The 17,945-nt window shown below is 44.3% G+C and overlaps 1 protein-coding gene across 1 annotated transcript in view; it reads right to left on the reverse strand.

The window, feature by feature from the left end:
- Positions 1-17,945, reverse strand: part of LOC115460153 (serine/threonine-protein phosphatase 6 regulatory ankyrin repeat subunit B-like) — a 182,981-nt gene that overhangs the window by 124,353 nt on the left and 40,683 nt on the right. The window contains exons 8-9 of the mRNA XM_030189994.1: positions 15,807-15,905; positions 8,026-8,226 (exon numbers count right to left, since the gene is read on the reverse strand). Coding sequence (XP_030045854.1) covers positions 8,026-8,226; positions 15,807-15,905 — 300 coding nt within the window. The remainder of the gene's footprint in view (positions 1-8,025; positions 8,227-15,806; positions 15,906-17,945) is intronic.

The following is a 17,945-nucleotide window of genomic DNA, read 5'->3' on the forward strand; positions in this document are numbered from 1 at the left end:
TGGTAGGAAGGGGGATGGGAAATGCTGCATTGTTGGGGGATTAAGAAGGCAGACAATGGACTGTTAGGGAGAGGAATGGAGGAAAAAGGGAGATCCTGAAAATTTGGGGTAGGGGAGATGGAGATGCTGGACTTTCAGGGGATTGGGAAGGGGAGTTGCTGTTTGAGTGACAGCATGATTGGTGTGCACTTAGTGAATGTTTCAGTGTCAGCTGCTGCTGAAGAAGAAATCTAGTGAAACACATTGAGCACAAGCAGAGGGTTATATTGTCTCTGAAAGCTAAGCCACCATGTATCTATAAATGTTTTACCATTGTTAAAAAAGTTATATAAAAAAATTCATTAAAATTAATAGAAGTGACAAATACGAGAATAGAGGATGGGGAAGGTGTTTGACTCATGATGGTAATGGACAGATGCTTATAAAAGAACTAAGCATAGTCTGGCTGAAGTTTTTTCCTCCACCTATAAAAAAAAAGTTTGTGCACTCCTATATTTAGACTTATTTGGTGTGTGAGATTATGGATTTTTCCACCAAGAACTTGCCCAAACCTCTTTTGAATCATGATATGTCAGTCATTCTGACTGAACAAAGGAATAGGGATGAACCAAACACACTTCCAGCCAACCAGGGATGAATAAAAATGTCTTTATTGTGACCCCTGAAAGCAGGTGGTCTTTCCACTAAAATATGGCCCTGTGTCAGGTCTACAATCCAAATGGTGCTTAATAAATACATTTTTATTTATCCCTGGTTGGCTGCAAGTGTGTTTGGTTGAGCCTTGGTCTTCTGTGCACGTAGGGTTTTTTTTTTTCCCTTTTTGTTTGTGAATGTCAGTCACTCTGACCATGACCACTACCAACAGATTCCACGGCTTGATTATTAGGACCAAATATTTTCATTTTGTTTAGTATCCCATGTCATTCATGAGATTCTTCATTTTATTTGGGGGCTTTTTGGGCAGGAGAGGGAGTTTATGTTTTGGGAACAGTCATCTATAGTGCCCCCTATAGCTCATCCATTTTGAAGACTCCTGAAGCAGGCCGCTGTGGCTGAAACTTGATTCATGTTGAGTCTTTGGATGTTTGAATAAAATTTCCAAAACAACCAAAATGGAGGAAAAAACCCCCCTAAAATAAAATTTCCTTCAATTTATTTTTTTGGTGTCCCCTCCGCTGTGTTAGCTTGTCTCCTGATCATGAGCAACACTTTGGGGTCTTTTACAATGCCACGGGCTGCGGTAAGCATTAGCACGGGCTTACTGCAGCAAAAAATGGTTTACTGTCAGGTGATATGGCATCTGATAGCCATTTGGGGATGTGCAAGCGCTAGAAAAGAACATTTATTTTTTTAATGCTGGGGGTGGGTCCGGGGGGGTGGAGAGTGGGCATGTTCTATGTTAATCAGTTAATCAATAAATCAAGTAAACACAGGGTTCTAAATAAATGAAGCACATATGTGTGTGTATTAGGAGGGAAAAGCCTTGAGCAAACTCCTGTTTTACTGCAACATATAGTTTAGTCGGAGTTGGACTTCCTCATCATCGGCTAAAAAACCCACCAGAGTGGGACTTGCAAAAGTATTTTATAAAGATACGTTATAACAAAGCTTTCAAACTTAGCTTAATAATCTTGGTCTCAATGCCTTTCTCCAAATGTTGACTGTGATCAACGGCGGCCCGCGTTTCGAATTACTGCTTCTGCCTCAGGATCACAGGCCAAGTATTCTCCGCTCAATCTTGCTGAGACCTATGTTAATCAGTTAGCATGTGGGCACTGCTGCGCGCTAATTGATTAGCACAGGTTTAGCATGTGACTCCCTATCACCTACAAAATAGGTGGTGGTAGGAGCTCATGCACTAATTGGCCATGCGATAATGGAACAATAGTGTGTGGCCATTAATACAAAATTTTGGAAATTCAGCCATTTCACCCTAGTGGTAAAAATGGTCTTAGCCCGTGGGAAAGACCCAGGTGTGGGCGCACAAAGGCCACTTTTTACCACTGTTTGGAAAAAGGGCACCAAAAGCCCTGAAAGCTACGTACGACCACTTACACTTCCGGAGAACACTAAAAACTTACCTGTTTAAAAAGGCATACCCTACCAATCCAACATAAATGCCTAATCTCTGCAACATGACAAAACTAAAATTAAGCATTGGACATAACACAACTGTTCCACTGTACAATCCCTTATGTGGCTGTTTCACGTGAACTTTATGTTGCGACAGCATCACTTTGTAATTGTTTGGACTTTATCTTACCACATCATCACTTTGTATTTGTTTACACCGGAGTCTGCAAATGCCTCCGGCACTATGTAAGCCACACGGAGCCTACAAATAGGTGAGAAAATGTGGGATACAAATGTAACAAATAAATAAATAAATAAAATTATAGTGCTACAGCCTGGCCTGGCTATTGATTGTTAAAGCAGAGGGTTCCACATAGCGAAGCCAGATTATTCTTAGCACACACTTTACCACACTTAAGGGCCCTTTTACTAAGCTGTGTAAGTGTCTACGTGCACCTAATGCACGGGATTACATATAGGACGTGCACACAGGACATCAGGAGTTAGAAGATCATCAGCGAAGGCGCCGGAGTCGAACGGCGTTGAAGAAGACTTCGGCTGACGGGGGTTGGGGACTCCCACCAGCTAAGGTACTTGGCGGTGGCAGCGGTGACAGGGGAGGGTCGGCGGGAGCAGCGGTGGGGGGGTTGGCGGCGAGAGGGGGGTCAAAAGTAGAGGGGGCCAGGGCTTAATCTGTGGGGGCCCATGCTCCCATGGAACCACCTAGCTACGCCCCTGGTCATTACTGCCTTGTTACTGTATGGCTGGCGGTAAGGACTCAGACCCAAAATGGACGCGCAGCAATTTTCATTTTGCCACACATCCATTTTTGACAAAAATGTAAAAAGGCATTTTAGGTAGGTACGCTGAAAAATGATTCTGCGCGCCCCCAAAACATGCAGCTACACTACTGCAGGTCATTTTAAAGCACACCTTAGTAAAAGGACCCCTTTAACCAATTAAAACACACAGAATAAAACTTCAAATGCAATTCTGAATATAACCACTAAGTGGCAGCATAACACAAACAAGGGAAGTACTGTGACTACAGTGCAGTAAAAGGAGCTGTGAAGATAATTGTAAATAACTTGGCAATGCTCTTTGGGACAATGCAGAACAGGGCTGCTGAGGGGGGCGGGGGGCAGGGGGGACAAAATTCCCTAGGGCCTGGTGCCGCAGTCCCACCCACCTGCCCTCAGCTCCACCATCCACCACTGGGCCCCCTCCATTCAAATCACAGTGCCTCAACACCTTGCTCTGTGTGAAAGCACAGCAGTGTTGCTTCCCTGTGTCCTGCCCTTCATCTGACGTAACTTCCACAAGGTGGTGCCTGCCCCAATGCATAGGTAATTCTTTTATTTATTTGGATTTTGCTCACACCTTTTTCAGTAGTAGCTCCTTTTTCAGTAGTAGCTCAAGGTGGGGTGCATTCAGGTACACTGGATATTTCCCTATCCTTGGAGGGCTCACAATCTAAGTTTTGTACCTGAGGCAATGGAGGGTTAAGTGACTTGCACAAGATCACAACGAGCAGCAGTGGGATTTGAACCAGCCCCCTCTGGATTTCAAGACCAGTGCTCTAACCACTAGGCCACTCATGCCTTATTAGAGCTAGCAGTAAATATCTCACATTGTAGGTGCCTTAAAACCTGCTGTGTGCTCTGCATCAGGGCAGAATAGCTAATAGTCTAGATACCATTTATTTTAATATGCCGTGTACAGATGTGTACCAAGTCAGCTATCTCCCAAGCTGAACCTGATTCTTTCATCATTCACTCATTAACATGTGCGCATTTCTCTCATTAGCTGCTTGCTGCTGCCTATGGTATCTTTATGCACTTTCTCATTAAACAGCTAGAGGAAATAAAATATGTAAAATTGAAAAGGTGTCAGGATGGTTTACAGACAAGGGATCCTGACTAAGCAGAGCAGAAGTCTACCTTGCTAAAGCAGCACCGAAGTTAACTCACAGGGGAGCCACAGCATATTTTAAGACCCTCTTCAAAATTGCAGTGCCCATGTTGAACTGAGGCTGCATAGGAGTGCCGGTATTGTCGGCTGAAGTATGCCACTAATTTACTCGCTGCTCAGGCAGCATGGAGTTCATGGCTCGGGCAGCAGATCGGTTAGCTGACTGCTTCAGTCTGGTGGGGTTTGAGCATTCCCGCCAGCAAAGATAGGACTCCATGCCACCACTGTTGCAACTGGGGGGGGGGGGGGGGGGGAGAAGAACTGAGAGAATGGTCTGGGAGCAGTGTGAAAAAAAATACTTAAACACTGTGGGTGCCATGAACCAAGAAACTTTGGGAACCACTGTTATTTATTTAGATTTTGCTCAAACCTTTTTCATCAGTAACTCAATGTGAGCTACATTCAGGTACACTGGGTATTTCTCAGTCCCTGGAAGGCTCACAATCTAGCAGGCAGATGATCAAAAGCAAACGCCAGCGCTAGAGGCTGTTAACGCCATACTAGCGCCGGCGTTTGCTACCGCCCTATGATCAGAGCCCTCGAGCGTGTGAAACAATGTGCTCGAGGGCTCTTTGTGCAAGTAGCATGCTAATGCATTCTAAACAGGGCTTAGCGCATTCATCGTCAATGATCAGCGGTCAGCGTGCCAAAATTTGGGTCGCTGGCCGCGGCAAACCCTACACCAGCTCCGAGCTGGCGTTAGGGTTTGCAGATCATTGGGGAGGAATGGTGAGCCCTGTCCAGCATGCAGTTGCATGCTGACAGGCCCCCATTCCCCCCCTCCAAAGCAAACCTGCCAACAGGGGGCTGGAGGTCCGGCGGACCTCCGGTCCCTCCTGATGATCCCCCCCCCAGGGTCATGGAGGGCTGGAGATCCGGTGGGTCTCCAGCCCCCCCCCCCAAGCTCCCAGAAAATGGTCCCTGGTGGTCCAGTGGCCGCCGGCCAAACTCCTCCCTCCCAGCGAGCGACAGGGGTGGGGCTGGAGGTCCGGCGGACCTCCAGCCCACCCCAACTACCCCCTTCAGCATTGTCTGCTGAATCCCTGGTGGTCCAGTGGCAAAAAGAACCCCCTACCAGCCCCCCCTATCTTAGTTGGAGGAGGGAGGTAGCCTGTCTCCCTCCTCTTCCTTGGGTTGACGCCGCCGCAAAATGGCTGCACCTGGCCCCTCCCAGTGCATCCTGGGATGCGCTGGGTGGGGCTGCAGACCATATAAGGGAGCAATTCCCATACTGAGGTGGCAGTAAGGGCTCCTGCAGTAACCCGATGGTAACTGGGCAGCATGCAGCAATGCACAATTACTGCTGGGTTAGCACTGCGCTAGGGAAAAAGAAAATTTCCTGGAGCACTGGAAACTAATGCCAGCGGCTGCGTTGAGCTGGTGGTAGTTCCATTTTAGTGTGTGGTAAGCCTGTGTTGGGCTTACTGTAAACCCCCTAGTCGTGGAGCAGGTAAAGTACCATAATTAAAGAAATAAATATATAGGAATGTCACAGTTTCAAATAGGGTTCCCAAATAAACTCCACGCAGCCAAGGGATTTGACAAGAAAAAAATATTAAAGGTTTATTAAATGATAAAATAAATAAATAGAAACACTTGTTGGTTATGTTCCTAAATGTTGGTACCAATTGTTAAGCTTTGATGATATTAAATAAAGCTAGTGCACGGTGTTAAATACTTTGTGGTAAGTTACAAAGGAAATAAAGATAATAACATGTTCAAAATTACAATCACAGTTACCAAGACCCCAACCCCACTTCTGCAATAACACAAAACATCCCAAACATGTATATAGCTCTAATTATTGCACTCAGATTTGATATATATATATATTTGCAGTTTGTGTGCACACAATAATGTTACCGGTATATCAAATCTTCGCTAGCATCGCCGCTTTCTTGCATTGGGTACCTTGGTCTTCTCCACATCCACGTCTCCTCGGTTGGTGAGGTCAGCTCACCGGCTCAGGAACTCCAGGATACCTACTGCTCTGACTCAAAAAAAACTCAAAAAAGGAAAACCCTGACTCCATGTGCTTGGTGTGTGTACTAACCTCAATCAGTATTTTATTTGGCCAAGGAGCTTGTGGACTAACTAAATTCAAATAAAAAGATAAGCAGAGGAAATTCCTATCTAAACCACCCAAAACATGACCCCTTTTTTTTTGTTCTGCTATACCACGCTTCAATTCTCGGCAGCCATTTTGAATCTCGCCAAGACCGTCACAGGCAGCATACAGGATGCAGAGCAGCACACCGGGCAGGAAAGAGGGGGTTCTTTCCTGCCCCGAAGTCACTAGACCACCAGGGAAGATCGTGAGTAAGGGGAGAGGTGGTGACGGGGCCGGGGGGAGGGGAGATGAGGTGAGGGGGTGACCAGGGGGAGGGGAAAATGCGACAGGGGGGGTGGGGTGAGGCGCGACAAGGGGCGGGGTGAGGTGTGGAAAGGGGTGGGGCGAGGGCGTGAAATGGGGCGGGGTATGGGCGGGGCAAATGTCCTCTTTTTTAAAGACAAAAAATGGTAACCCTACTCTTCATCAGCCTGCTGCTCACTCCTGCCAGGGTTTGATCTCTTTCTCATCCAGCCTGCAGCATGCCTCCTCCTTGTCTGAACATGCCCTTCTGTGCTCCAGCTTGTACACTCCTGCCTGGATTCGATTTTCCTTTGCCCTCAGACCATGCTTGCAGCCACCTTTCTTTGTCTGGCTGCCTGTCTTCTCCCCTCAGACCATGCTTTCAGCCACCTTGCTTTGTCTGAGCGCAGACTTCTTCCCAGGCTGCCACTGGGCTACTAATCTTTTTCTTTGTTCCACACCTCCTGTCCCCCTGGATTGGCTTGAAATTCACGCCAATCTAAAGGTCAGACTGCCTCCTGCCACCTCATTGGTCCAAATTAGTGCCCTTTAGCCGACCCTGGCTCCTATTGGCTGTATTCCACACTGCCCCTCCTCTACTTCCCAGCTTGCTTTGGGGCCTCAACCAGCAAATCGGGAGCCTTATACCAGATTTCCCTGCCCTTCTCCCACAGATTCAACCTCGTGAAACACACCTCTAGCAGCCATGGACACCTGGGTCCTTTGTTTTACAGCAGTGCTGGAGCATTTTTTTTTATTATTTACTTATTCATTTTAAACATTACAACAAGAAGATACTTGTTATTGAAAAACAGCCATGATTTCATAAGAGGAAATTAAGCAACATTTAAGGAAATATTGTACAATTATACAAATATACAAATCGTATTATCAAATTCCTATAACATAAAATTTTTGCTTCCTTAGACCACATTAAACTGAGAGGGGGGTCGGTGGGATTTAAAACAAATATTTATTAACAAATTTAGAGAAGAAAAAAAAGATAGTGGCTTAACATTCCCACATTACATTTATATCGTTACTGCTGTCTTGAATCAAGGAATGATTTTAGATGTTCAGGTGAATAAAAGGTATATTTAATATGACCCAATTTGACAATGCATTTACATGGAAATGCTAAGAAGAAAGTCCCTCCTATATCAGATGTTTTTGATTTTAACGCAAGGAAGACTTTCCTTCTTTGTTGGGTAGCTTTCGCTACATCAGGAAAAATCTGAACCTTAATTCCATCAAAACAGGTTTTTAAGTTCTTAAAATAAAGTTTCATTGTAAGTGCTGGAGCATTTTAAACACTTTAAACATTTTGACTAAAAGGTGTCAGTGTTGTGTTGCCCTGAGACCTCTGTACCTCCCTGTCCTCTGCAGGATGCCCCCCTCCCAGGAAAATAAGGGGGGGGGACAAGGTAAAGGCTTCCTTTTTTTCTATATTTACATTACCATCACTTTGTAAAAGACCCCCTTAGTGCGTGCTAATCGTTAGTGCATTCTAAATTTGTTACTTCACCTTTGTAAAAAGACCCCATCTCTTTTTAAACAACATATTCCTAAAGCTTATTTTCGACTTCGAAACAAAAAGTTTATTAAGGCATTTTTCATTTTCCTCTCACCTTGCCCCCTTTCAGCTGCACCTGAGCACCGAAGCCCAGTAAGGTCTGCACTACCAGGGGTCTGCAGTGCTGTGCAGCGATATGTAGGGCAGTGTAATTGTCCTTGGTCCGTGCATCCACTCGAGCTCCCTTCTGCAATAGAGCCTTCACCACAGCGGCGTGACCTTGCTTAGCAGCCGCGTGCAAGCATAGTGCTCCGGTCTAACACAGAAACACACAAGGAGAGTCAGATGGTACAGCATTTAGTTTCCTGTGGCTTGATAGATAAAAAAAGAATTATCAAAAATAAGCTTGAATTTTTTAGTAGTTACATTTGTACCCTGTGCTTTCCCACTCATAGCAGGTTCAATGCGGCATACATATTATATACAGGTACTTATTTGTACCTGGGGCAATGGAGGGTTAAGTGACTTACCCAGTGTTACCACCATGCAAGCCATTTCCGGGGGTTTTCTTTTTCACCCGGAAATGGCATGCGCTCAGGGCAGGACTACCGCCAGCAGCCATGTTGGGCCGGAGGTAGTCTCGGAAGAGCGAGCTGATGAAATAAGAAGAGGGGTGGATAGGAAGCGGTCTTTTTATTTTGTAACACTGGACATTCCGTTAGCCTTTGATACGGTAAATAGAGAGATACAGTTGAAGAAATTAGCTCTGGTTGGATTGGGCGGGATAGTATAAGATTGGTTTGAATCACATCTGATAGATAAATCGATGCAGGTCAAAATTTCAGGGTCATTTTCTCAGATAAACCCTGTCCGTTTGGGGGTACCACAGGGGTCAGCACTATCTGTGCTACTTTTCAATTTGTACATGGCCTCATTAGGGAGGGAATTTCAAGAGCTAGGAGTGAGCTATAGGATGTATGCAGATGATGTGCATTTTTTTCCAGTGTTGGATGATATGGAGGGGACATCGAATCAGTTGAAGGATTGCTTGGAGAAGGCTGGGAAGTCATTGAGGAAAAATGGGTTGGCACTGAATATGCGTAAAATGGAGGTTATGTTGGTGGGGAGAGATCTGCAAGTGTTACCTCCATTGGTTTGTGAGGCGGAAGGGAAACTGTTGAGCATTAAACAGCAAGTGAAATATCTAGGGGCCCTGTTTACAATGGCATGCTAAAAATTAATGCTCGCTAACCGTGTAGATGCCCATAAAGACCATAATATTCTTATGGACGTCTACATGGTTAGTGCATGCTAATTTTTAGAGCGCATTAAAAATGCTAGTGCACCTTTGTAAACAGGGCCGTAGGTGTTATTTTGGATACACGTTTGTCAATGCAGAATAGGTGATAAGATCATCTTTTTTCAAATGCAATTACGTAGTAGGTTGAAACCTATGTTGGCAGCTTATGATTTTCAAATAATGGTACAGGTGTTGGTTTTTGACAAAACTAGATTATTGCAATGCATTGTATTTGGGAATCTCAAAGGCTCGATGTACGGCCTTGCAGGTTATCCAGAACTCTGCAGCGAAGCTGATCCTTTCCTGTGGAAAATCTGAGCATATTACACCTGGGTTGAGGCGACTGCCAGTGGAATATAGGATTGTTTATAAAATCTTGATGCTGGTATGTAAAGCAATTTTGTTACCTGTACCGATATATCTGGCACAGGCTATTCAGCTCTATATACCAGCTTGAGTATTAAGGTCAGATGGGTTACAACAGATTGTTGTGCCATCATTGGTACATATTCACTACACAGAAACAAGAGCTGCTGTGTTTTCAAAAGGACCAGTGTTATGGAATAAATTACCTGGGGCAAAAGGGGGCCAGTGCCAGCGTTGGCACATGTTTTACACACGCACCAAGGCCCCCTTTTACCGCAGCTGGTAAAAGGGAAGTCTCACTTTCCTACAGGAAATGGATGTGCTAGCTACACTCCGGTGCTACAAAAATAAAAAAATGACGGTGCACTAGGGGTGGGAAGTACAGACGGACTGCTGTGGTAGCCTGGCGGTACTTCCCGTGTAGCGAGCGGTAAGCCCGCGTTGGGCTTACTGCCACTTAGTAAAAGGAGCCCTTGGTTAATTAAGGCTGAGTACAACTGTGCAGCAGTTCAAAAGAGAATTGAAAATATTTTTTTTTGTTCAGGCCTTCTTTACCATCCCAAGATACTTTATTATTTCATAAAGTGCTAAGAATTTTTCTTTTTCAAAGATGTCTGAGTGATTAATCCAGAAGAGGTGCTGTGAAAACAGTTCTAGAGAAGGAGAGATCTTCTTTTTTTTTTTTATTTATATTTATTTATTTTCATTAAATAACAAGCTATTACACTTGACAGGTAATTCAGAAAAGAAAAGATTACAATAACAGCAATTTAAAAGTAAACATAGCAATTTCTTTTTTAGACCACTAACTTAGGAGGTGGGTGTAAGGAAAAAGAAGACTTCTTAAATCAAAAATATCGGTTCCTGAGGAAATTTGCTTAACACACTTCTCGGTCCCATCAAAACATATTATACCATCATAGTGGAAAATGACTTTAACCAAGTTTCTTAACAGTTATAAATTCTTTCAGTTGTTCCGGTTGAAAAAAAATATATTTCAAACCAGTGTATTTAATAACACATTTACATGGATAGTTCAAGTAAAAGGAGGCTCCCAGTTGCAACACTTCAGATCTCATAGAAAGAAAAAGTTTTCTTCTTTCTTGTGTTTGTTTTGTTATATCTGGGTACATCCATACCTTTTTCCCACGAAAAAGAACATGCATCTTTTTAAAATACATGCGTTTTACTGCCTCTAGGTCTTGTTGGAAAACAAAGGACACAATTAAAGTTGTTCTAGGTGAATCAGCTGTTAAGGATGTTTCCAGAATCTCGGATATATTTAAATGTTCCTTTGGTACCTCTGGTGGTACAGCTTGAAGGGTATCATCCACTGATTTTTTTATATAAATATAATATATTTTATTCAATGGTGGAAAGGAATCTGGGGTAAAATTTAATACTTCTGAAAGATATGTTTTAAAGGCTTCCTGTGGATTGATTCCAAGTTCCTGAGGAAAATTCAAAAAACGTAAATTCAACCTACGGTTGTAATTTTCTATTTGCTCGAGTCGACGGTGGATTATACTGTTATCCTTAATTACCGAGGCAGATACTCCTTGCAACTGAGAAATATCATCTCTAACAGCTTTAAATTGCTCAGCCGTTTCTTGATTAGAAGTATTTAAAGAAAGTTTTAAATTTTCAACAGTACCTAGCAAAGTTGCAATCTCTTGTGCTGTTCTGGCTGTCGTCAATTCCACTCTCTGGAGAGCGTCCCATATGCTCTCCAGAGTAACCGCTGTCGATCGCATTTTCTGAGCTCCTGGCTCAGCCAGGATCGCTTCCATCTCCTGGCCTCCTGAATGGAGCGCCTCTCTAGTTCCTCGATCGTCGGCCAATACCCCTTCCACTTCCGGGTCGGGCAGGTCTCGCCTGAAGAGGCGGCCATCGGGCGGCAGCGGCGGTTGATGGTCCGGAGGGGAGAGTGACACATCTAGCCCCAAGACTCCAAGGGTGTCTTCCCCCGTGGCTTCAGCAGGGCCCCTCTCGGTAAGTTGGACCGATTGCCTCGAGGCAAAGCGCTCTATAGTTTGTTGTTGCAGGGGTAGTTTAACGGCGGCCGAGGAAACCGTCTTAACTAACCCCTTACGCTTTGTATGAGGCATATTTCTTGAGGAAAAGGAATTTGTTCTCCAGACTAACGAGAGCTTACACCAGGAGGAATTAGTGCGCCGCCATCTTCAGGAGAGATCTTCATTGGTAAGAATTTGCTGGGAAATTGTTTTTAAACTTGGGGAAAGGTAGACGTGGAGGGGCATAATCGAACGGGGACGACCATCTCTAAGGGCGTCCATCTCTAAGGACGTTCCGGCGAAGGGGCGGGGAAACCCATATTATCGAAACAAGATGGTCGTCCATCTTTCGTTTCAATAATACGGTCGGGGATGCCCAATGGGCTTATTTTTGAAAGTGATCGCTGGCCATCTTACAACATAAATCGAGAGATGGCCGGCGATCGCTCAAAAGCGGTGAAAGCGGTATAATTGAAAGCTGCTTTTTTGACACCATCGCCGCTTTCCCATCGCCGAGCCAGCGAAAGTTCAAGGGGGCATGTCGGCAGCTTAGTGAAGGCGGGACATGGGCAGGCATGGGCGTGGCTACCAGATGGCCGACTTTCGCGGATAATGGAAAAAAAAGCGGTGTTAATCAGTATTTCGCCGGGTTTACTTGGTCCTTTTATATTCACGAACAAGCCTCAAAAAGGTGCCCCAACTCACCAGACGACCACCAGAGGGAATGGGGGATGACCTCCCCGTACTCCCCCAGTGGTCACCAACCCCCTCCCACACTAAAAAAATAAAAATAGAAACCTTTTTCGCCAGCCTGTATGCCAGCCTCAAATGTCATACCCAGCTCCCTGACAGCAGTATGAAGGTCCCTGGAACAGTTTTTGTTGGTTGCAGTGGACTTCAGGCAGGTGGACCCAGGCCCATCCCCCCCACCTGTTACACTTGTGGTGGTAAGTGTTGAGCCCTCCAAACCCCCCCAAAACCCACTGCACCCACATGTAGGTGCCCCCCTTCACCCATAAGGACTATGGTAGTGGTGTAGAGTTGTGGGGAATGGGTTTGGGGGGATTTGGGGGGCTCAGTACCCAAGGTAAGGGAGCTATGCACCTGGGAGGTATTTGTATACATATTTTTTTAATTTTTAGAAGTGCCCCCTAGGGTGCCCGGTTGGTGTCCTGGCATATCAGGGGGACCAGTGCACTACAAATGCTGGCTCCTCCCACGAGCAAATGCCTTGGATTTAGCCAGGGTTGAGATGGCCGCTTTTAGTTTCCATTATCGCTGAAAAACAAAACCGGCCATCTCAAACCTGTTGAACTCTGGCATTTGGCCGGGCCAAACCGTATTATCAAAAGAAAAGATGGCCAGACATCTTTTTCGATAATACAGTTCAGCCAGCTGTTTGTGGCGCCGCCAAAATAGATCGCTGGCAATCTATTTCGTTGGCGCCGTTCGATTATTCCCCTCCAAATCTCCACATTTAGGTCGACCTTAGAGATGGTCAACCTAAATGTTGAGATGGTCGACCTTAGAGATGGTCGTCCCCGGTTTTCGGCCATAATGGAAACCGAGGACGCCCATCTCAGAAATGACCAAATCTAAGCCATTTGGTCATGGGAGGAGCCAGCATTTGTAGTGCACTGGTCCTCCTCACATGCCAGAGCACCAACTGGGCACCCTAGGGGGCACTGCAGTGGACTTCACAAATTTCTCCCAGGAGCATAGCTCCCTTACCTTGGGTGCTGAGCCCCCAACCCCCCCCCCAACCCCACTCCCCACAACTATACACCACTACCATAGCTCTTAGGGATGAAAGGGGCACCTACATGTGGGTACAGTGGGTTTCGGGTGAGTTTTGGAGGGCTCACATTTATCACCACAAGTGTAACAGGTGGGGGGAGGGATGGGCCTGGGTCCGCCTGCCTGAAGTGCACTGCACCCACTAAAAACTGCTGTGATGGAGCTAGGTATGACATTTGAGGCTGGAAAAAAATGTTTTGTTTTGTTTTAGGGAGGGAGGGGGTTGGTGACCACTGGGGGACTAAGTGGAGGTCATCCCCGATTCCCTGCGGTGGTCATATGGTCAGTTCGGGCACCTTTTCGAGGCTTGGTTGTGGAAAAAAAAGGGACCAAGTAAAGTTGACAAATGCTCGTGAGGGACGCCCTTCTTTATTCCATTATCGGCCGAGGACGCACATCTCTTAACCATGCCCCCGTCCTGCCTTCGGTACACTGCCGCCATGCCCCCATGAACTTTGGTCGTCCCCGCAATGGAAAGCAGTTGAGGATGCAAAAAAATTGGCTTTCGATTATGCCGATTTGGGCCACCTCGGGAGAAGGACGCCCATTTCCCGATTTGTGTCGGAAGATGGGCGTCCTTCCCTTTCGAAAATAAGCTAGTTATAATTAAATAGGTAACTTTGGGACCTTATTTTTGAGTTATTCTGCTCACTTAGTAAAGGAGTTTAAGGAATTTAAAACTGGTTAAAAGATAGAAAACAGAGAGTAGGGTTAAATGGTCAGTATTCTTAATGGAGAAGGATAGATAGTGGGGTTCTGCATGGGTCTATGCTCGGACCCCTGCTTTTAAACATATTTATCAATGATCTAGATATGGGAATAACTAATGAGGTAATTAAATTTGCTGATGACACAAACTGGCATATTTTCAAAGCACTTAGTGGAGTGGAGGAGTAGCCTAGTGGTTAGTGCAGTGGACTTTGATCCTGGGGAACTGAGCTTGATTCCCACTGCAGCTCCTTGTGACTCTGGGCAAGTCACTTAACCCTCCATTGCCCCTGGTACAAAATTAAGTACCTGAATATATGTAAACCGCTTTGAATGTAGTTGCAAAAACCTCAGAAAGGCAGTATATCAAGTCCTAATTCCCTTTCCCCTTTATTCAAAGTTGTTGAATTGCAAGAAGATTGTGAAAAATTGCAAGAGGACCTTACGACAGTGGGAAACTGGGTATCCAAATGTCAGATGACATTTAATATGAGCAAGTGAAAAGTGATGCATGTGGGAAAGAGGAACCCAAACTATAGCTACATGATGAGTCTACATTAGGAGTCACACTGACCAGGAAAAGGATCTAGGTGTTATTGTTAATGATACTTTGAAACCTTCTGCTTAGTGTGCAGCGGCGGCTAAAAAAGCAAATAGAATGTTAGGTATTATTAGGAAAGGAAAGGAATGGAATGCTTAAATGAGAATCTTATAATGCCTTTGTGTCGCTCCATGGTGCGACCGCACCTCGAATACTGTGTGCAATTCTGGTTACTGCATCTCAAGAAAGATATAGAGGTGTATTTTAAAAGCACTTAGACTTACAAAGTTCCATAGTAACCTATGGAACTTTGTAAGCCTACATGCTTTGAAAATGATTCCAATAGTGGAATTAGAAAAGGTACAGAGAAGGGTGACAAAAATGTTAAAGGGGATGGGATGACTTCTCTATGAGGAAAGGCTAAAGTGGCTACGGCTCTTCAGCTTGGAGAAAAGATGGCTAAGGGGATATGATAGAGGTCTACAAAATAATGAGTGATGTGGAATGGGTAGTCATGAATCGCTTGTTTACTCTTTCAAAAAATACTAGGACTAGGGGCACGCAATTAAGATATTATGTAGTAAATTTAAAACAAATCAGAGAAAATATTGCTTCACTTAACATATAATTAAACTCTGGAATTCATTGCCAGAGAATATGGTAAAAGCAATTAGTTTAGCAGGGTTTTAAAAAAAGTTTGGATAACTTCCTAAAAGAAAAGTTCATAAGCCATTTTTAAGATGGACTTGGAGAAAATCCACCACTTATTTGTAGGATAAGTAGCATAAAATGTACTGTTTTGGGATCTTGCCAGGTACTTGTAAACTGGATTGGCCACTGTTGGAAACAGGATGCTGGGCTTGTTGGGCCTTCGGTCTGTCCCAGTATGGCAACACTTTATATTCTTATGTAATAATAAATGGATCTTTCTATTCTTGATCTTGTATTGTATCTTGTTGTAACCTACGTTGGCTCTTTGTGATTGAGCACAATATTGTAGCAGTATGAAATTGTGATTGTATGTGGGTTTGTATTTTTGATAATGTAAAAGTGGTTTACAAATTTTATTAAATAAATACATAAAATAAAATGCTTTGCACAGATCAGTGCTTGCAGATTCCAGGCTGGAGAATTCACCAGCACCCATGTTCCCTCTGATGTCAGGTTACCTTGTTGGGCATGTGCAGAAGAACCCCTTTCTTCAGAAATGCCAGGGCTGTGTCTGGGTGCCCATGCTGTGAAGCAATATGCATGAGGGTGCTGCCATCCTGCAGTAGGAGAGAACAAAATGTTAGGCTTCCTAGAAAGCTACCCTGTATAAAAGGATATCACTGAAATTGCAAATATGTCCTTAAACATGAGCTGTCCTTAGATTATAAGTTCTAGATTAGAGAAATTGAGGTCAAATATTTCATGACATGGACAATGTTGGTTTTATTATATATGTGTTGTTTTATGTTAAAATGATTATAATTATAGTACTGTAAGCTACCCAGAATGGTAGATGTTACAGATTATAAATGTCTTAAATAAATAAATTAGTGTATTTCTATTGATCTACAGTTTTGCAGATGTTCAGTGGCATTGATCTGTACAATGGTGATTTGAAAATCCACCTAGAATTCTGGATATCTATCCATCTAGAACAGTGCATATCAATCATTTTGTGGCTGTGACTCTATGATGATGACAAGTTAAAGTTGTATCACCCCTGTCCCCCTGAGGTATATAATTTATGATGCACAATTTACAATGCACCTATGACGAACCCCCCCCCCCCAAGTAGTGACCCCCAAATGTGGATTGTATGACCATATTTGGGGTTCTGATGTACAGTTTCTGAAGATCTGATCTACTAGTTACACCTTAGACAAATTAATCCCCCTTACCTCAAATCTCTTGACCTCTAGTGGAAGTCTCGCAGTACTAGAGATGACTAAGACAAGAATCAGAATCCAGTCAATATCCAGCCAGTGGCAGTCAGTGTTTTTCTAAAAACTGACCGTTGCAGGCAGAATTAGGCCCCAATATTCAATGCTGGGTCATGTCTGGGAACCAGCATTGCATATGCAGATCTGACCAGCCAAGAGTTTGCCACTGGGATTTATGCTAGAGGTCAAAGTAGCCATTTTGCTGCAGGTGCCTTGGTGGGCAGCAGTGAGTGGGAATTGCTCTTGCCCCAAAGACCCCCTAGACCACCAGGGATTTAAAGGGGTTGGGGTTGGAGGGGTCCTAGTTCACGCAGTGATGCTCTTGGGGAGGGGGGATCAGCATGGGGGCCCAAGTGTTTTTGGGAGGGTGGAGGAAGGGAGGATGTGAATATTCTTTTTGGGGAGGGGCATGTGGGATCAGAGGCACAGAGAACATCAGGAAACTACCAAGAAGTTATCTAGGCACTGGTGGATATTCAGTGCCAATACCAGGATAGCTAACCAGGTAGAGATAGGAATGCTTTTTATGTGGTCCTATCTGCACAGTTAGCTATTTGGGCATAGGCATTGAATGTCGTCAGCACTCACAAAACTGCCAGCCCCTCCCCAACTCTATCCCCATAATGCTTCATTCCTGCCCAGAAGATCAGTGACAGAATAAATTGAGCATATTTGTTTTAATTAAAAAAAATAATTATTGACAACATTAGAGATTTGTAGGTTAAAGTTCAGATCTTTATTGAATGACTCCTAGAATCTTCATAGAGTTTTTTTTACGGAGAGCTGCTCGCCATTGATGGAGGGTAAGAATTGAAAAGATAGAGGAATTAGAAAAGGTACTGAAAAGGGAGGTGAGAATGATAAAGAGAATGGGATAACTTGTCTATGAGGAAAGGCAAAAGTGGCTAGGGCTCTTCAGCTTGGAGCTTAGAGATCTATAAAATACTGAGTGGAGTGGAACGGGTAGACATGAATCACTTGTTTACTCTTTCCAAAAATATAAGGACCAGGGAACATGCAATGAAGCTACTAAGTAGTAAATTTACAACAAATTGGAGAAAATATTTCTTCACTCAGGGGGTCTTTTACTAAAGATTAGCTGGTTACTCACTTTGGTACCAGTCTGAATATTACCAGTGCTCGGTTATGTAGAGCTGGCCAAGTTATACTCAGATTTTCAGCACCACTCAGTACCTGGATACCTGTGTTGAATATCTAGGTATAAAAAAACCCCATGGTGGCTGGTGTTTAAAATCCTCTGATCACCATAAGCTGAATATTGGGGGGGGGGGGGGGGGGGAGGTAGATTGTGAGCCCTCTGGGGACATGAAAAGACCTACTGTACCTGAACATAACTCACCTAAGCTACTGCAGAAA

The sequence above is a fragment of the Microcaecilia unicolor genome, chromosome 1 (genome assembly GCF_901765095.1).
Source record: "Microcaecilia unicolor chromosome 1, aMicUni1.1, whole genome shotgun sequence".
NCBI lineage: Eukaryota > Metazoa > Chordata > Amphibia > Gymnophiona > Siphonopidae > Microcaecilia > Microcaecilia unicolor.